We start from the raw sequence: 21384 nt of genomic DNA on the forward strand, positions 1-21384 counted from the left end.
AGACTGAAGGGGAGAAAAATGACTCTGCAACTTTTTTTCTCTTTTAAAATCTCAGAAGACACATGCTTTCTCAGCTATAAAACCCTGGTAGGTTCTGAAAACCTTCCAATCACATCTCATAGTTTCAAATCTTAACTTGAAAGGTTTCTTCTTTCTAAGAATAGATACAACCACTCTACTTTTTGTTTATCTTCTATTTATCACCCACCCTAAATTCAACTACTGCTAATATCAATATGGCTTTATATTCTCCCACAGGTAGAAGGTTTTTACTAGTTCAAAAACAGGCCAGTTTAAGCCACCCAAGAAAGACAGCTACTTAGCTATGTAATTCCGAAATAGACCAGTGACTTGGGTCTTGTCGGTTTACTGCCTCACACTTTACTGCCAAGGCATTCTTGAGCCCACTTGTTGCAATTTAACTCCATGCTTTCTTACCCAGACCTTAGTGGAAACAGGAAACAGCTGCTTTCCATCACTCATAGAACATCCTTCATATTCTTGGAGACTATTATTAAATCCCCCTCAGCACGCTCACTCTCTCTCTCTCTAAGCAAAATAAACCCAGTTCCTGTAGCCCATATTTAGAGGGGGAATTTCCCAAACCTTAAGTCACTTGGGTCACTAACAAGGATAAATGATGCTGAAAGTACTCCTCCTCCAGCTTCATGATTTTGCTTGAGAACTGGCTAGAAAACCTTCCAATCACATCTCATAGTCTCAAACCTTAACTTGAAAGGTATCTTCTTTCTAAGAATAGATAGAACCACCCTACTCCTCGTTTATCTTCTATTTATCACCCACCCTAAATTAAACCCTAAATCCACCTGCTGCTATTATCAATTAGAACTTCCCTAAACCCAAGAGTTTACACAAAAAAGGACCAGATTGGACAACTTTAGCCAATCCATTTTAGCCTTTGCTGTCTGCCTTTGTCCAATCTCCCGACAAAGGTATTGAATGTTAAGTCATGGATATGCAGCTGTTGTTTTTTTCTAGAGCCACAGGCGCTTCTAAATCCCTTTATACATCTTCTCGTGACAAAGATAATTGAGCTGAATAGTAGAAGTTCTCTTAACTGGTCTCCATTTAACTGACCAAATTAGCCAGTATTTTCCATGTGTTCTGTAATATATATCAGCTGATGCCCACAGCCTGCTGGGTGTGGATAAAGTGAGGTTCCTGTGGCCAGGATTCTCACCTGGCCCTGGTTGGCTAGCTCACTCCACATGTGTGGGCCATGCATCGTTAGTGACTGTATATACAGAGCTCTGCCCAGTGCTCTGGGTGGCATGGTGGTACTGCTATAAGGCTTCAGGAGAGCAGAGACTAGACAGGAGTGGTGGCAGCACCGAGGACAGAGACTGAGACCTGAGACCAGCTTCCTGTATGCAGACTCGCTCTGAGTGGACAGGATTCTAGCGATTGACCTGCCACCATGGGAATAAAGTTGGGTATAACTCTTTCACCCCAAGAACATTTTATTGGCATTTCTTTGGTCACACTGAATCCATAGTAAACTTGTCCAGGGCTGAAACCCATTGGCAAGACACTGGGGTTCATTGCTGGTAAGTAGTCTGGTATGTTCCAAGCACTAGTTTTACCAGTTGAGTTGTGTGCTCAGCAAGTATCAATTGTACATGTTTCTAAACCTGTTTATGATGGTTGAACTTAATATTGTAATTATACAAATTAATTAAATGATGAGATAAAGGACCAAAAGTAGAGCTGTTGCTTCTGTGAAAACCAAATTTAATGCTTTGGAAAGTCTTCATAAAGGCAAGTTGCTTTAAAAAAGATTTTCTTTTTGCTGGAAAAGAGTTTGGTGGTTCCTCAAAAAGACAAACATAGAATTACCATATGATCCAGAAATTCTACTCCTAGGTTATGCCCAAAAGAATTGAAAGCAGGTACTCAAACACATATTCGTATACCCATGTTCATAACATCATTATTCCCAATAGCTGGAAGGTGAAAAACACCCAAGTATCCATCAATAGATATATGAATAAACAAAATGCAGTAAACACAAACAGTAGAATATTAATCAGTCCTGACAAGGAATAAAAAAGTCTGACACATATAACAACATGAATGAATCTTGAAAACAAAAGGACAAATACTGTATGATGTCACCTACATGAGGTACCTAGACTGTGGGGAAAAGGGAAGTTCCTATGGCCAGAATCCTCACCTGATCCTAAACTGCTTGATGATGTAACTGGCCTGTTGCCAGGCTAATGCTTCCACATCTGTAGGGAAATAGCTATTATTGACTGAGTCACTATATAAAGAGCTCTGCCCAGTGCTCTGAGTAGAGGCAGAGACAGAGGTGTATTATGACCTGCAGACTGCTGGATACAGACATAATTCTAATGCTTGACCAGTAGAATAAAGCTGGGTATAAACCCTTTTACCACAAGAATGTTCCTCTGTCATTTCTTGGTCTCACTGAATCCATAGGGAACTTGCTCAGGGCTGAAACCCTCAGGCAAGATAAAAGAGCAGGCAAATTCATAGAGACAGAAAGTATCATAGAGGTTTCCAGGGACTGGGGCAAAGGGAAATGGAAAGTCACTGTTTAATGGGGACAGAGTTTATGTTTCGGATGATGGAAAAGATCTGGAAATATATGGTGGTAATGGTTTACTATTTATATACTTAATATACATAATATACTTAATGTCACTATATTGTATACTTAGAACATGGTTGAAAGGTAAGTTTTATGTGACATATATTTTACCACAATAATTTTTTTTGTAATTTTAGATGTGGAAGAGAGAACTATAAGAGAAATAGCCAAAGGAATAATCTGACAAAAAGAAAGTAACCTAGAAGGATCCTCCATTCAAGCTGCTCAGCAATTGTCCTGAAACTTCTCTCTTCTTCAAAGAAATAAAAACTAGAAATCATAGGTGATGCACTATGGATCTGGTCCATGCAAAAGATATGACATGGATTGGAAACAGGCAGAGCTATAAGTCAAAAAAAAGTCCTTGGACATTAATAAAAAACTCAGCAAGTAAATTGTGTGTGTACATATATGCACATATACATATTTTAAGTTAAAATATTTAAGGTTTGAGTCTTCTCACTCTCTCACCAATGTTTCTATAATCCCCTCCTTTAACTTTTTTTTCTTTAAATAAAAGATCAACAACATTCTCGATTGAATTAGGAAAGATGCTTCTAATATACTGAAAATTAGATTTAGCAGCCTCTTGCTTAGCTACCACCACAGTGATGTTTGAATGTTACCTTCATTATATTATTGATATATACACATTATCTATAAAATGTGCAAAATACCCACATAGTGCCTTTGGGAAGGCTGTAAGCTCTTCACTGAATTACAAAACTCCCTACACAAAAGGACCCATTCATCTCTCTGCCCCTGGAAAGCAGCCAGTCAAGGAGTGGACAGAGGAGAAAGTCACTGATGTTACCCAAGAGTTGGAGGGAGGGAGGGAAGAAGGAAGGAAGGAAGGAAGGAAGGAAGGAAGGAAGGAAGGAAGGAAGGAAGGAAGGAAGGAAGGAAGGAAGGAAGGAAGGAAGGAAGGAAGGAAGGAAGGAAGGAAGGAAGGAAGGAAGGAAGGAAGGAAGGAAGGAAGGAAGGAAGGAAGGAAGGAAGGAAGGAAGGAAGGAAGGAAGGAAGGAAGGAAGGAAGGAAGGAAGGAAGGAAGGAAGGAAGGAAGGAAGGAAGGAAGGAAGGAAGGAAGGAAGGAAGGAAGGAAGGAAGGAAGGAAGGAAGGAAGGAAGGAAGGAAGGAAGGAAGGAAGGAAGGAAGGAAGGAAGGAAGGAAGGAAGGAAGGAAGGAAGGAAGGAAGGAAGGAAGGAAGGAAGGAAGGAAGGAAGGAAGGAAGGAAGGAAGGAAGGAAGGAAGGAAGGAAGGAAGGAAGGAAGGAAGGAAGGAAGAAAAAAGAAAAGAAATAGAAGTCTAGATGAAAAATCAGAGCCAGAGGAAATCTTAGTCTTAAAGGAATACTGTACATCAACTCAGGATTGGCTTGGATACCGAGAGTGATACCTCTTCCACTCTTGGGAGATGTTGCAAACAGTTACGACAAATAGGCAAGATACTAGAGCAGGCAAGTTCATAGAGACAGAAAGTATCATAGAGGTGTCCAGGGACTGGGGCAAAGGGAAATGGAAAGTCATTGTTTAATGGGGACAGAGTTTCTGTTTCGGATGAAGGAAAATATCTGGAAACATACAGTGGTAATGGTTTACTATTTATATACTTAATTTACATAATATACCTAATGTCACTAAATTGTGACATTGGGAATTCTATTTTACTTTGTATATTTAGACATCAAAGGACCTCTAAGAGAACCAAGGGGCCAATTCAACCAGACTTCTAATGGAAGGGAATTTAATCATAGAACTGTACCGAAAAACTGATACCAGATTAACTAGTATGGGCTCATCTTGTTGGTTTTAATCCATTTAATGCTTTTAATGCATTTAACATTTAAATGTATTTAAGTGTTTGTGGTGACTTGCCCAGAATGTTTAACAAATGAGGAATGAAACATTCACTCTGCTGGTTATGAGCAGCACCGTTCTCAAACACTCATCCGCCCCCCAGTCTCTTAACTTCAGTATCATCTGCTCCAACCCCACACAGTTCATTCTCTAACATGTCTTTGTGAAGACTTCTCATGACAGTGAACTCGCTACTTTTTGAGGAAGGCCATCCACTTTTGGATAATTCTTCTTTATCTTAGACTTAAAATTTCCATCAACTAGTCTTACCTAGTAATAGTACCATTGCCTCATGTTCATACAATCATTTAAACTTTCCAAATATTTGAACATTTTCACAAAAACCCTGTGGGGTGGACATTACGGTCCTTATTATCTACATTTTACAGCTGAAGGAAAAGAAGCCTGTAACACTTAACCTGGGTTACCAAAGCCCTGTAGAAAGAGCCTGGGCTAAAATCTTGCCCTCCTAATACTAGTGGGAAGTGCTTTCCAATGTTATATTTTTGCTCTCTTAAACATGATGTCAAATTATCTTTCTTTTCTATGTCAGGCCCCAATCACAGGAGGTGGCTTCCCTCAAATGCTTCCTTCAGGACAAGGTTTCAACTACCTGACCAGCTTCATCAAGCCCCTTTTCAATATCCTTCTTAAAATCAGTTCCTCAACAAACTCCAGATATAGTCTGGCAGAATACACAAAACATTACAGAATATGCCAAGCGTGGAAAAGAGTGGCTATTGTTTCCTTTGTCCTGGTCACTATTCTTCAAGCAAGCTTTTTATTTTTGGCAGCAGCCACATCACACCATTCAGTCATAGCAAACTTTTTATAAAATAAAACCTCTGTTCTTACACAAACTGTTAAGGCAGATTTTCCACTCAAATCCTTTCTGGAATGGAATGGAATGAAAAGAAAAAGAAAGAAAGGAGAGCAAAGAGGGAGTGAAGGTTGGTTTTTCTGCCAGTGGTTCTCCAACTTAGGCCAGCAATAGAAACATCCGGAGGGCTTCTAAAAACACAGATTGCTGAGCTCCATCCCCAGAGTTTCTGAGTAATAGGGATGAGGCCGGGGCCCAAGAATTTGCATTTCTAACAAATTAGGTGATATCCAAGCTGCTGGGCCACTCCGAGCACCACTGCTCTAGCCTATGTTCATGCAATTCATTTTATAAACTGAAATGCAAATTACACATATCTCTGTTTTGATTTTGAACTTCTGTTTGATCTTGATTTTCAGTCTTTTGGAATCTCTCTGAATCTTAAATTTGCTGTTCAACATACAAGCTATGCTTCTAGCCACATGGTGCCAGCAGCCCCACGTCCAATGTCTTCATCAGCTTGATAACAATGTTAAATTATGTAGGACCAAACCCACAGTCTGCTGATGGATCCTCAGGGACTTCTTCACTGGTTGGTCCCATTTCTTTAACCCATGTGCCGTGACAGGTTGTTTACAGAGGGAAAAAGTAGAAGTTTACTAGTGTAAGTGATGCGTGAGGCCCATTTTAGGTCAGGGGTCCTGCCCATCTTCCTTAACTGACAATCCCACCCATTCCACTCTGCGGCCACAGAGGTTTCTTCAAAGAACCCACAGGGCTAGCCAGGTGCCTTCGGAAACATTATTGTGGTGAAAGGCTCATAGGCTTTGAAGTCAGGCAAACAAACTCTCACTTACCAGCTCTTTGATTTTCTTATTTATGAAAGGGATTAATAAAACCTGCCTTCTGTGTTTGTTAAGAGAATTAAATGACACAGAGTAGGCAAAACACCTTCATGTTGCCTGGTATTCAGTCAATGTGAATTATAATTATGTTCTTTACCTGGCCAACATCTTCCAGGTGCTTCTAGTATCTAGTGAATTAAGTCCAGGTTCCTTAGTTTAGTATTTAAGATGCAACTTGTCACCAGCCTATCATCCTAGACTCACCTCTTGTCTCTAGAAACATCTAAACATTATGCCTAAAATATGTATTCTATGTTGCAAACTCTGTTCAGACTAGCACCCCTATCAGAATGCCTGCCCCCTAGGGGGACAGAAATTTTCATTCTCACAGTTCTGGAGGCTAGAAGTCAGGAATCAAGGTGTTTAGCAGAGCCGGGCTTCCTTACCCGGGCATCTGAGGGTTTACCTGTTGTCCTTGTCATTCCTTGGCTTACACAGCTGCCTAACTTTAGTCTGTACCTATTTCACATGGCCATCTTCTTATAAGGACACTGATCATATAGGATTAGGGGCCTACCTTATTCCAGGATGACCTCATCTTAACTTAACTAATTATACCTTTGATGGTCGTGTTTCCAAATAAGCTCACATAATGAGGCACTGGGGACTGGGGCTTCAACATATTCTTTTTTTTGAGGGGACCCCGTTCAACCTATAATGGTAGGTGCTCATACACTATACTGAATTGTGTAGGAATGTAGCCCTCTGTTCCTAAATGTTCTAAATGTTCTATCTGACTATAAAGTCCTTCAAAGCAAAGAATGTTCTGGTGCTTTCTTATTCTTCTCAGTCTTTTCCACTGCAACTCACACAATCCCTCCTTTGTAAATTCTTAATGACTAAAAGACTTCATTAGAAAGACACACATGATCAAGTGACAAAAAGCCCCTGAACATACCTTCAACAGCCAGTCTTTTATAGTGATTATAACTACTTCTTGGAATTTTATGCACATATACATCACAGAGATTTGAAAGATAGATAGGCAGGTAGATAGACAAATAACAGAGATTATACACATCACAGATATCATATATATATAAGAATGAAAAAAATGAAGGACATAATAGAAAATTATGGAAATGTCACCAGATATATCTTCAAGCTATACACACACCCACAGGAAAGCCCCTCCTCTGCGATGAAAACACCTTATAATTTTCTATTATGTCCATTTAGTTTTTTCATTCTCTACAGATGTGCCTTTGGGCTGACTGTACATGTGCATACACAAGTAAATTCATTTCTACAGGTCTGAGGGATGAAGGAGTCCTTCGTGTGAAAAGAAAGGCTCTCCCATTGCTCCAAGTCAACTGCATTCATAAGAGCATTGTATACAAACCATACGATAGAGAAAAAGACTCAACAGGACAAGCGTCACACCGGTACAGGCAAGGAAAGAGATACATGCAGTGCAACATTCAACATTAGAATCTGAAGGGCAAGGAAGCCAAGGCCGGAAGTCAAGTCCGTCTTAGAAGACGTGTGGCCACACAACCTAGTACTACAGCTTTTGATAAGTTTAGTTGTTTCCTGCCACTGGGGGGACTAGTCTCCCCAGAAAAACTGCAATCTCTCTGGAGCTTTATCTTCTGATTTTCTTATTTGACCTCCCTTTCCAATTCCACTCTGACTGGACCCCAACACGCGCATACTTGGAGAACCTGGCTCCTCTGTAGTTCTGCTTCCGACACCCTTTTGCTTCTTCCTCGCTACCAGTGACGCATGTGGCCTGCCTGTCATTTAAGTCCCTGTTCATACTGAGCCGGGCGCTTTAATTTAGGGGATGTGACTATAAGGTAACGGATCTTTAAAAAATAAATAAAATGAGCCTCATTTTCCTAAAACCATAGTTTATGGGCTACCCAAGAATATCAGTTTCATTAATCTATTTTACTTTTTTTTTAACCTATATGGTTATTATCCATTTAACCAGTATTAGGTCTCAAAAAATAGAAAAAAATGAGTAGGTGCACCCATTTCTTTTCTTTATAAATAGTTAGATAGATATCTATGAGACAAATGTAGCGGAATTTCCAGACTCGGATCCAAATCCACTCTTTCTCAGAAGAGTTCCCTCATGATGATCCACACACATCTCTACAACATTGTCTGTCCCTGAAACTTATTTTAAAATTTTTCTTAAATTCAGTTGCAAAACATTTATTAAGCACCCATTATGTATCAAATATCATTCCAAGAATTTACCTCTAGGGGTGGAAATAAGAAACAAAGACGGAGTAGAAGATCAGGCATAACAAATAATGAAGAGTGTGGTGGAGGAACATAGAGTGGGGAACGGGGAGGGGAGGTGCTGAGAGATGGACCCTGAGGTTGTAGATAGTGAGTGGCCAGGAAGGCCTCTCTGAGCAGGTGACATTCCAGGAAAAGCCTAAAAGGATGAACAGCACCAGCCTTCCAGCAAGCAGGAAGGAGCTCTGTGGGCGGAGGGCATGGCGGCCACAGGCTTTAGGAGGAAGGAAGTGCAGGGCATTTGAGGAGCAGCAGAGGCCGACTGAGGGACATCACAGCTTGCGGGTGAGTGACAAACAGGCCAGGGACAGCCTCGGAGGCACAGTAAGAACTTTGGTTCCTATGCAAAGAGAGGCAAGAAGCCATTGCAGGGCTTGAGCAGGAGATTTTGATCTGACCACCAGGTTAGCAGGGGTCACTCTAGCTGCTGTGTTACGAACAGCATCTAAGTGGGGCCAGGGTAGAAATGAGACCCGGTAGGAGGCCATTCTGAATGCCCAGGGACTGCCTGGACAGGATAGTAGCAGCCGAGCTGGGATAACAGGTTGGATTTCAATCTATCTTTTTAAACACACAGGAAAATCAACTGAATTGCATTTCATTCCTCTTCACTAGAACTCTGGCAGTTTTTAAAAATCAACACTACTTTTCAAAACTTCAGCTTGATTCCCATTGAAGGAATTCTCAGTCATGTATTTTTAGACTCTGAATACCACTTTACAACAGAAATTCCAGAAAGTATCTGAGCACTGTTGGTATTAGGAAATAAATATATATCCCCCCACTTGGAACAATTTTTACCCTGGTAGAGGCTATAGAAGAATTGGCACACATGTATGATATGAAAAAAAAATGGATCCTTATTAAAATCAATTCAGGAAGCATGGGGTCATTCACTCTATAATCATTTTTCAGAAGGAAAAGCCAGACACATCACACACACCCAGCCCACCATTGCTGCCCTTGGGAATTTTGATAAAGCAAACACACAAGAGGCTAAAACCATGGGCCGCTCCCCATAGCTCGGCTTTGCTCCACTGATAACAAGCAATGGGTCAGACAAGACCTTGTCCAACCAGAGGTGACTGACATCATCATGGAATAGTTTTATAATCACTAGCCAACTCAGGGGGGAAATATAAACCATGGCCTAGATGACAAGCAAAACTCTGATAACAATCCACTCCTTATGCCTCCAACGTGCCAGACGCTTTACATATGTGTTCTCTTCCCAGTAACTTAGTGGACAAGAACTGTTATCTCCCTCTTATGATGAAAAACTGAGCTTCAGAGAGATGAGTGATTTGTAAGACCAGAAAGCTAACCAATTAAAAAGGGGGAAGGGGAACCCAGGGCCAGCTGGCCAGAAAGTTTCTCTTCTTTCCTACTGGGGAGCTGCCCATCAGCAACCGAATGACAGCACCAGGCTGAATGAGTTGAAAACATTATTTAAGGAGGCCCTGAAGCAAACCTCTGGGACAGCCACTGAGAACCCAGCAATAAGGGCTAGGGCGTGTTTTCATTTTTAAGAGATTGTGAGCAGATCATGAATTCAAGGGACTATTTCTTACAAAAGTTCAAACTCAGTGTGAAACTGTAATAATTATAATAGTAACCATTGAATAGGCTGATTTTGTGCTAGGTGTGTCCATGCATCCTCTCTATGCCAGATATGGAATCTGTCTCAGCACTGGGACTTCCCCAGACTCCCACAGGACTAAAGCCACATGTTGAACCCACACTGGCCCAACTCCAAGGCCTACTGCTACTCCTCCTAGTATGGTAAGGTGGTCAAGAGCCTGGCTTCTGCAGCTAGACTCCCTGGATTCAAATCCTGACCCTGCTTTGTTCTACCTGCATGGCCTGGGCAAGATCCTTAACTTCTCTGTGCCTCAGTTCCCTCATCTGTAAGATGAAGATAATCCCTCATCTGTAAGATGAAGATAATCATAGTACCTACCTCATAGGGCTGTTATAATGATTAAATGACTCAAACTATGTAAAGCACTTTATAAAATAGTGCCTAGCACTCAGCAAGCACCATTTGTCAATGATAATGATGGATAGCGTTATAGAGTGACATTATGCAAAAAGAACAAAGAATTATTATTGCTGTTGCAGGGACATTTCTTTGAATACAGCGGGGAAGGACTATCGTTCAAAGTACTTTTGGGGTCCTGCCTACTCACAAGACTGCTGATGTCATAACCTCAGGCAAATGATAATAAGCTGATTTCTTTATGAGCCAGTATGTCATTCAATCAATTTGAGAAAAACCTTATCTATTAATAGCCTTGTGCAAACAAAGTGTTTATTATACCTCTTGGCTTTTTTGAAAAAGTGGGTTACTATACTGTGTGTGCCTCCAACGTGGCGCCAGAGTTCCGATCAGTAGTAAAGGGATTGTATGCCGTAAAATTCTGTACAACAGGAGCACAGTATAACTGACTCTTTTCAGTAGCACTTTTTGCAATTCTAATTTAACAGACAGTCAGTTTTTTTGGTTGACCCCTTTTCATTTTACACACCCTTGGGCAATAGGAGAAATGAAAGCTGTGTGTGCGTGTGTGTGCACACACTCATGCACATGCATGTGTTTGAGGTTAGGAAAAGTCTTCATTAACTCCATTAATGCTATGCCCTGCACAATAGTAGGCACCTTCCCATTCATTATGCAGCATTAAAGGCCCTTAAAAAGCAGGCCTAAGCCATCGAACTTGAATTTTCACTGTTAAAGTCTCAGAGGTGTACACAGTTTACAACCTTTGCAGAAATGGGATATTATATATATATATATGTGCGTGTGTCCACTAAAAGTGGCTGGTAATTCACTCCTCCTACTAAAATACTTGTTTGTTTATTTTTCCACATTAAAGTCAATTCATCTTTGCATCCTCAACTCTAAAAACTCATTCAATTACAATACAGCTTGAAGTCAAAAATAGCAGATATAAATGACTTAGGATTTAGCCACTGTGTTGTATATCCTTGCAAGCGATCTCTAAAAAATGAGATTTAATCATACTTGATAAATAGGTTACTGTGCAAAGGCAAACTCAACTAGACATTAAAATCCAAGACTTAGGAAAGAGGTCAGAGAAAGCAGGACAGATTTTATTTGACTCTCCTTCATCCAAGTTCTGAGACACTATTCTGTAGAGAGAGAAGTTGCCCTGTCAAGGCAAAGGTGACTTCCACTGGTGCTGGCTGCTCTGCCACTCTGCAAAAATGAATGGCACCATTGCTCCTCCTTCAGCCCCAGCCAGGAAATCTAAGTTTCTTTTGAAATCCACCGAGCTCACTGCATCTCAGCACACTCATCTCCTGATTCACAGGGACCATCAGCAGATTGTATTCTACCAACCTACCTGCTACTAATATTCGTGGCCTCGCACCAGCCTTGCACAAGAAGGAGACGTTTTTCTCCTGACGTCTTATGATGTATGAACCTGGCACATCACATTGTCTTCCAGGGAGTTAATTTGCATGATGTTATTAGTGGCCTGAAAGTAATGAGTTAATCTTAAAAATAATATGGCAACTGACTTGGATAGATAGTTCAGTAGAGGGCTCTTCCCCTTGGAGAAATCAAAGACTTAGGAGTCAAAATCTAAGTGATGATATAGAAGGAAGGCAACTAACATAGGCTGAGTGGCCACTCTCCAGCTGGCAGTAATGAACATTGCTTTATTTGACCCTCACAATAAATACCACGTGAATCAGGAATTATGAAGCCAACTTAGATCACAAAGCCTATGCCACTAAACACTCCACTGTGCTGCTTCACAGTGAACAGAAGACACAGATGTAGTCACCATCACATCCCAGGATGTTAATGCACACACTGAAACACAATGAAAGTAGGTCTTTCATGACCTAATGAAAGAAACATAAAGGAAAGAAACTACTGTGCATTTTAATGAACCAATCCTGCTCCTATCTCATCTGATTTATCTATATATGTCCACTATAAATAATGCAGGGCTCAGAGGAACCTCTTGATTCAGGTAGATAGCTCAGTCCCTTGGAATTAAGTGCTTGCCCACCAGGGAGCCCACCCAAGAGGTCAGGCTGCTTCCAAATCCTCACAACCCCCTTTCTGGAAAGAATGAATTCTAAGGCATTTCTCTGGATTCTCTGGATTCCACTCTTAGAGTATTTCCATTAGTGGAAAGACTATGCAGATTGAGACACACCTTACATGGCCTCCCCCAGACACTGAGCAACCAGAAGGCAGAAGCCCAATCTCCTGCAGCTCTAGATGGCTGACTTACCATCCGATGCTGACTCAGCGCCATGGGAGGGCATGGCTCAGAGTCCGCTGACGCCTCCACCAAGCAGTGGGTCAGGGTGGCTGACGAGACAGGGCTCTAAGTTCTTTGCCACTCCTCCCGTGCAGAGATGGAGTCTATTTCCTTTCCCTTTGAATCTAGGCTGACCTGTAGCTCATTTGATCAATAGAATAAGGAGGAAGTGAGGTTCTGGCAGATTCTGCCTCGGCCTCTTTGCCACCTGAGCTTCAGGTAAGAAGCCTGCCGACCCCTTCTGGAAGACCAAGTGGAAATAACCCTGAGACAACCCGGAGAGGAAGAGGGTCTCAGCTGAGCCCAGCCTTCCGGTCACCCCATCCTCGCTCCAAGCATATGAGCAGACTCATCGCAGACCTTCCAGACCATCACAGCTGCCACATGAATACCACCAAGTGACTCCAGTTAAAGCCACAAGGAGCAGAAGAACAGCCCAGCCCAAGTTTCTGACTCCTCCAAAATCATGAGATGTAATAAAATGGTTGTTATTTGAGGCCATGAAATTTTCGAGTAGTTTGTTATTCACTGAATAGGGCATTGAAATAATCACAAAGGTACAAATCTTAATATCCTAGAGGTGGTAAAGTTTGAAATGAGCAATGGGTGTGAAAAAGGTGTGAGTTGGTGAAAGGCAGCTAGAAGTAGCTGAGCCCCCAAAGTCCTCCGAGGTCAGTACATCTAAATGTAAGTGTTCTTTGGTGGGTCCATGAAGCCGTGAGGTCATGAGTACCCTTCAATCAGTAATTAATTTCTTGGGTCCTCATTTCTTCATTTGTAAAACTGGGGGTTTACTCCACTCCAAGATGATGGGTGCCCTTGTTCACGTTGATGATAATCAATTTGAAGATTCCCCTTCCCTATTTTCTCCCTCATAACTCTGTGCATGCTTTTAATCATAAATACGGAAAGACATATTCAAGTTTCTAAATGGGCTGAGAGCTACATTGAATTTTATAGGTTCAAAGGCATTCCCAGAGCACCAGAGCATAGTCCAATAAAGGCTGCCATTGGCATAAAGCTTTAAAAACATGGTAAGAGTCATTCCTGTTTGGAAAAAGTTCCATATTGGAGAATATAATGTATCCTCACCTCCCCAAGTGAAGGGTTTTCTCATAACCATCAATTTCCATAGAAGGGCTGCAAGGGAGAGTTTATTACTGAAGTTTATTTTTTTTCTCCTCTATCCCTTCATGTATCAGGGGCTTTGTCCCTATCATATCCCCTCCAATACTGATGTACATTTAAAGCGATCCCATGACCACACTGGTATATGCTGTTTAGAGTCTGTTAACACAATGGAAGTCAGAGACAGCAGGGGGGCAGTAAGGTTTTATTTTACCACCATTCATCCAAGTTCTAAGAGACTATTCTGCTGAGAGGGGAGAGTAGTGAGAGCTCCAAGTTTCCTTGCGAAGCAAAATGTGACTTTCATAGAAGCTTGGGTGTTCAACTCTCCCAGGCAGGGAGTGTCCACAGATACACAGCTCTGGACAAGGTGAACTCTGAACTCACTCACAGAAATGCTAGTGTAAGTCCTCCCAGCCTGGCATCCTGACTCTAGAAAGAGTATGTATATACATTTTTTCAGAACAGAATGACCCAAAAAGGCTTAGAATATGCTTTAAATCTGTGCTTTCCAATGGAGAATGGAGAACGGTCATGTCTGAATCATGAGAGGAGCTCTTTCAAACCACATTTGTTCACAGAAAACTCTTTTCCTCTCCAGGGACAATCAGAATCTCCAAGGAAGGGACCATGGGCAGTCTTTGTAGAAGTTCCCCAAGGGGAGCGCAGTGCCTGTGCCCACATGTGAGCTTGCATGCACATGCACACACACACACACACACACACACACACACACTCCCCTGCTTAAAATCAGTGTCCTGAGGAATCCTAATAAGTCACCCGCATACCATCGAACCACCCTGAGAACCTGTTCACAGTGTTCCTGCCTTTCTTCCCTTAGGAAGGAGAGTGTCAAATGCATGCCGAGTCATACAGTAATCGCAAGGCCTCCAGAAACTTTCGAGGCTTTGCTCTTCTGAGTAGCTGAGCTCTCCAGAGAGCTAGATCTGCCCATTTAAGCATCAGCCTTTCTTTCTTTCTCCAGCAATTTTGAATATAAAACTCTCTAAGATGTTATTGCATGTGGTCAGTTTCCTGAATATAACGTATCTTCACCTCCCCAAGTCAAGGCTTTTATCATAACCACCAAATTCCGTAGAGGGGCTGGAAGGTAGAGTTTATTACTAAAGGCTGCTAAGCCCCCCAAGAAGACTGCTGAAGGCAAGTGGAAAACTGGAGAATAACAAGCCAAAACTGGACCTCCAGATAAGGAGGCTAGAGCTGATGTCAGGTAGGGTGCCACAAAGATAAAGAGTTGGTTAACTATAAACAGGGTAACATTTAGGAGAACTGTCCACCACGGGCATTGCATTCTGAAATTTGATTTTCTGGGCAAGCCCCACTGTAGCGCACGGACAAAAATCTCAAGTCTAAAGGGTGATCTGCTCCTGTCAGAGTATTTTCCTCCAGCCCTCTCCTTCTAATTCAGTGCTTGTGTTTGCTTGTGCTCCTAGAGATAACCACCCTAGTTAGAAGGGCATGAAGGGCCAAAGGCTGTCCTTCTGGTAAGTCACCTATGTGTGTGTGTGCTTTGTGTCTTCTGTTCAGGGGTCTTTGATTTACTGTCTTGACCGTGGCTGTTTCAGGTTAGATTGCCACATAGCTGAGCTCCAGATAGATAAGGTGTTGTTATTCTTCCTTATTTTTCCCTCTAAAATCACCTTCTTCCAGATTCCCATGTTCAGTGATGGTAAACAAACCTACATTCACCCTCTCCCTCCAAAAAGCTTCCACCTTAGGTTGTATCTTTTCCCACTGGGGAGGGTTCTAATCTCAGGTCCTGTTGTTCACGTCAGGGGGCAGCCAGTGCTGCAGTGACCTCTGGGAAGGTACACATCTGCTAATAACTCACAAAGGTTCCCTACATTACCAGCGTCAAGGGACGCATCCCCTCCTGGGGGCTCTGGGAGTAAGGTAAATAGTCCACAATCCTGCCATCAGAGGCCACTCTTGAGAGCACAAGGTCAGGGGCCAAAGGATAGCAGTGATTTAGCAGTTTATGTGACAGACAACAAAACCTAAGGGAGCTTGTCTTCAAGGTGCTGGAGTCATGTAACTGAAACAAGGCCAGGGAGAACAATCCACGGTGCTGTCATCCACACAGACACAACAGTAAGACCGATTTGAAAACAAAGAAAGAAGAGCATGAGATCCTGTTTTTGTGCTTATTTTTTTCCAGTCACCTTGCAATACACCCGGCTACCTTTGAGCTAAGCTTCTATTTCACAGAACTCTGTCTTGGTTTTCCCGCCAGTACTCCACCCTCTAGCCAACCCAGTTTCTCTTCTTCTTCTCCCATTCTGGCTGACACTGAGGCACAGGAGAAGGGAAAGACTGGCTACAAAGAGCACAGCATGTGGTGAGGAGTGGGAGGCTAGGAGTCACACCTGGATACTGGGTTGGTCTCCCACCCTGTCACTTCCTAGCTGTGGAACCCTGGCCAAGTGACTTAATGTTTCTGTGACTCAGTCTTTCTCTGCAAAACGGAGAAAGAATACAGTCATAGAGAGAATACCTAACATAGGTGGAGGCGGTTAAAAGGTACAACCTTCCAGTCATAAATAAGTCCCGAGGATATTAATATTCGGCATGGCGACCACACTTCACCAGAGTATTGTGCATTTGGAAGTTGTAAAGAGAGTAAATCTCAGAAGGTCTCGTCATAAGAAAAGAGCATGTGTAACTATGAGGTGATAGATGTTAACTAAACTCATAGTGGTGATCATTTCACGACACAGACATATATAAAATCCTATGTTGTACACCTTAAACTAATATGATGTTATATGTCAGCTACATCTCAATAAACCTGGGGAAATAAAGGACACTTCATCATGCAAACTTCGCAGTATAGGTGTGAGTATTAACGGAGACCACACTTATAAAGTGTTTAGCAGAGGCTCTGGTACACAGCAAGCCAACACTGCCAGGTGACCAGAAGCAGCTGCGGCTTGTCCCCAGCGTGCGGCCCTCACGGTGCCCTCAGAACGTGCGCTGAGATTCGAAAGACTCCAAGGAGAGGTCCTTGAAGATTCATTTTAATAAGTAAGAATTATTTTTCATGAAAACACATGTAAACACATACTTGAAAATGTTTAAAAACTTTAAACTTATTCTCTGAGATCTCATATACAACATTTATGTGTATGGTATTGCCCCATTTTCATAAGAAATATAAAGAAAATTCTTATCTCAATTATCAACATTTCCAAAAGTTTAGAATCCATGACAGCTAAGTTTTCAGCAAACGGAGGTCAAGACTTTTCTTTTCCTCAAGTAAGGTCACTTTTGAGTCATTTTGTCATATATGCTGACTCTTCACACACTTTCCCTGGAGGACAACCTTCTCCCTTAATCTTTCCTCCGCTCCAGGCACTGAGCACCACCTATTTGGTGCCTAAAACATCCCTTTAAGACCATTTTTTGGACAGGCTCCTCCTGCCAAGAATGAACATCCTTCCTCCTGTTTTCACAAGATACTTCTCAAGGACCTGCTCAGCTCCCTGGTGAAATCTTTCCAACTGTGCCTTCTGCATACACTGCTCACGTGACACTACGATTCATTTATATACCTGCTTACAGGTCTGCCTCCCTCAGCAGGTTCTGAGAGCGATGCTTTGACGTGCATAAGGCTCACCTGATGATTTTGTTATAAATGTAGATTCTGATCTACATTCTGCCCCATTCTGATTCAGTAAGACTCCGGTGGGGGCCGCGATTCTGCATTTTCCTCCAGCTCCTTGGTAATGCTGATAACTACTAGCCTGCAGTCCACTTGAGCAGCAAGCTAAGAACATCTCTGAAATCCCAGGAACTTGGTACCTCATCACCATCACCATTTTTGACACAGCTGCCCAGCAACAGTACTCAGGCGGAAGGGAGAGATGGCAGGACTGCCTGAAATATGGGAGGACCAGGTGGTAAGAGGATGTGTGTGCGGATGGGGGTGGGAGGTGGGCAGAGTGGGTAGATTCAGAGAGGAAAAGGGGACAGGATGAGGTTAGTGAAGAGAAAGGAGGTAGTAAAGAGTGGAAGAAAACAGAGTGGCCAAGACAGAGAGGAAGACAACAGGAAAGGAAAGAGGAGAGAAAAGGAGGAAGGGATGGTCATAGGATGAAAACAGGAAGGAAGGTCAGCTGACATCTCTCCCTAGGGTGGAATCAGGCCCACATTATCTGACTTTCCAGATGAGGTGGACTTCCAGACTGAAGCCCTCAGGCCACTGAAGAAGTGTGCTCAAGAGCTTCAACCACTTTGTTCTAGCAGTTCTTCCTTCCTGCCTGATGAGAGAGGCGCTCACCCTTATACCAAATAAGGGTCTACGACATCACTGTGAGTGGACACGGTGTCTATCAGCACAGAAAATCTAACACAGTTCAAAGTCTTTTCCCCCTAATACTTCAAACTGACTGTCCATGAAAACAACCTAAAGTCACCTGATACAGTTCGATCCGTTGTTCAGGTACTCTGGCTTTTGGGTTCTGTAAACGGAAGACTCTGAACTCTGCTTTCACCAAATTGGATGCATTCTTCTCCATCGCTGAGACATCAAATCGGACAATTCTGAAGTAGGGTCTGTAGAAAGTGGGTGGGATGGCATCTGTAAAGAGTTAGGGCAATCATTGAAAATGATCAAATCCATCGCTCTCCCAAAAGAGCCCGCGCAGCATGAGACAGCCTCCAGGATCCATAAGGGAAATATCTACAGAATGATTTGGTTTCCAATGGGTCAATTTAATACCATTAGCAATTTAACCAGAAAAAAATAAATAAATGTGCATTTGGTTACAGGAGTAGCAGATTAATAGAGATTAACAAACCACTTTCAACCCTCTTTGAGGGCATGCAGTTAACCCTATCCTTTGAAAGTTGACAGAGTGATGGAAAATCCTCAATGATTATGAATTGGAACAAGTTCCCTGACAGCTGATGCTCGGAGAGAGCTGTTGGGCTCGCGTACACTTTAATCAGATGTGCCAAGAAAATAGCTCCTAATGTCAAGCAGTTTGACTACATTTTTTTTTCCTTGAAATTTTGGCATCTGAATACTCAACTCTATCCAGGTTCAAGTATTGCATCTTTTTTTGGCTTCAATATTTTGTTTTTTCGCACACATCTGACCAAACATACCCTCTTGTTAGTTAGGGTGAAGAAGCTAGAATTAAAAAATAAACAAGCTATAGCCATATACTGGCTATACCAGGTCCAGTCTTAAAATTCTCTGTTCAGGATAATGTCCATTGATGGGAGGGAATATTGGCTAATGAAGAGAAAGAATCAACCTAAATTCTTTCAGTTCTGAGCCATGTACAGAGATGAAGACGTTACATGATTTCAAACTCAGAGGTTGCTAAAGCAGGTCCTAATTTTATCCTCATGCTTCATATACAACACCCACTGATTGAGCACTTACACTGGATGGTCATTTGTTACAGATGTTTCTACAATCCTCTTCCAAAATCTGCAAACTTTCTTTCATTACTCCCAGAATGTTCCATGCAATTCTGGCAGCTCCAGTATTTTCTACCTTCTCCTCTATTAGGCAGCTTCATTACAACATAATCGTTCTCAGTTGTTCACGGTTTTGACAAATGTTTTTATTACTCCTGCATCATGTGTGTTTATTTTGCTTTCCCCCATCAAATTTTAAGAATCTTGAGGGCAGAGGCCATGCTTGCCAGATCTTTCTTTCTCCCCACATACGTAGGATAGGGCTCTGCACACATGGAATTCAGCAAATACCCACTGTTTGCATAGTTGGTCATCAACGGGAGTCTTGAAAGACTCAGGGATCTGGCTATTGGCAAGACAAACTTATTAAGTAAATGAGCCACGTTGCCAATCTTAAAATAGAAATAAATACCTTCTGTGATCTCTGGGGAAATGCATGCCCTGACGATTACACTGAAGAAAGTGCTAGGAACACACCACCATTTGCTCACCTTAAGAGCTCGGCACTTCTTTCCTCAGAGGGACTTTTCCCTTTCCCCACGTCCTCTGACTCTCAGAAAACAGCTCAAGGGGGAGTGGTGAATTCCAGGCCACACTCTGCCCAGTGACTTTCATAAATGACTGTGTGAATTGAAGCTTTGTAGCTTATGAGCCAAAAGTCTCAGAAACAAACAAACAACCAAAAAAAAAAAACCCCTCAAAAATCCAAAGCATCCAGGTTTTGGAGAAAAGAAACGTATTCGTGCAGACATGGTGATGGTTCACTGCATCGCCACTGTGAAATAGTTGGTGGACAGTTTTTAGGCAATCAAACATTCGTACAATGGAAAGGTTTTTGGAGCCCCCTAGCACAGCAATTTGAAAGGGTAGTTTCTGAGAGAAAAAATGATCTTTGTCTCTGAAATGTGCCCACCCCAGGCGATGGGACAGGTTTGTACCAGTTTGACCAGCTCTGCTGAAAACACGCCAAGTGCCCAGGTGGAGAAGCCAGGGCAGGGCAGAAGCCAGGCTCTCTGGCTTCTTACATGCTCTGGTTTACCCAGAACCTTCTACAGGCCTAGTGGCAGCATTCATGTTTTCATAGCCTCCCCATTAGTCAGCAGAAGCTTCAGCACGTTTTAGTAGAGCATCCTGAAAGAGCAAAGCTAATTCAGTGTGCTTCCCATCATTAGGAAGAGAAAATGTCCCCATCATTTCTCCTCTGCTCAATCAGTTGAACCCCCACGGCCTCCTCTACTTCCACAAACACTCATCTTTCACACCCACCCGCCCCAATCTTATCCTTCCATCAAGTTTGTAAATAAGTGCTCTTGAGATTTATTTTTATTCTCTTTTGTGTTTACTCAACTTTGAACAATTTCTTCCCCTTTCTGGTCTTCTGCCCAAAGTCACTCTTTCTTTTTATGGCTGCTACAGACCATGAGGTCAATTTTGTTTCTTCTTCTTCTAAGCAAATCATCCAATGATCCTGTCCTAGGCTTTCGAGCTTTGAAGGGGTGTTTGCAAACATTTACAGGAGTAGCTGGATCGTTAAAGCGCATCGCAGTTGATCTCCTCTGCTCCCTCTGCGCTGGCAGACGGCCCTCCTCCCCTCTGGCTATTATAACCATTTCGGCTGTTTATACTTTAGCTGCCTGATGATGCAAATCCGCATTTTTGCTTCTTGTTTCAATGCACGAGGCAAAATAACTGCTAAGCCTCCCCTCCCCCCCGCCACCCCAGTGCCTCTGCTTTGGTCTCGCAACAACAGAGAAGTGACCAGGCCAGGAGAACGCACCCTTCCCCACATACTCTTGCACAGAAGAGCGGGAACTTGCTCCATGGACACTGTCGAACAAAGAACTGAACGCTGCTTCCAAGGGTGGGTCTCAGCTGTCCTCTGCTGTCATCTACTATGGGTCACCAGTGTCCTGCCTGGCTGAGGAACTTAAGCAACTTGCCAAATGTTTCTGCATTTAGGGAAAAATAATCACAGCAAATTGCGCTGGCCTAGTCCATCCCCCAGTCCTTACCTCATAAAAGCTTTCATATA

At 42.4% G+C, this 21384-nt stretch overlaps 1 protein-coding gene across 3 annotated transcripts in view; it reads right to left on the reverse strand.

The window, feature by feature from the left end:
- TGFB2 (transforming growth factor beta 2) overlaps window positions 1–21384 on the reverse strand; it is a 78206-nt gene that overhangs the window by 11305 nt on the left and 45517 nt on the right. For all 3 annotated transcript variants that reach the window (XR_005060267.2, XM_017670090.3, XM_017670091.3), the window contains one exon: window positions 18338–18501. Coding sequence is in view for 2 of the 3 variants with exons in the window: in XM_017670090.3 (XP_017525579.1) it covers window positions 18338–18501 (164 nt within the window). In the remaining variant the exon portion in view is untranslated. The remainder of the gene's footprint in view (window positions 1–18337; window positions 18502–21384) is intronic.

Source organism: Manis javanica, chromosome 14, assembly GCF_040802235.1.
Source record: "Manis javanica isolate MJ-LG chromosome 14, MJ_LKY, whole genome shotgun sequence".
NCBI classification, from domain to species: Eukaryota; Metazoa; Chordata; class Mammalia; order Pholidota; family Manidae; genus Manis; species Manis javanica.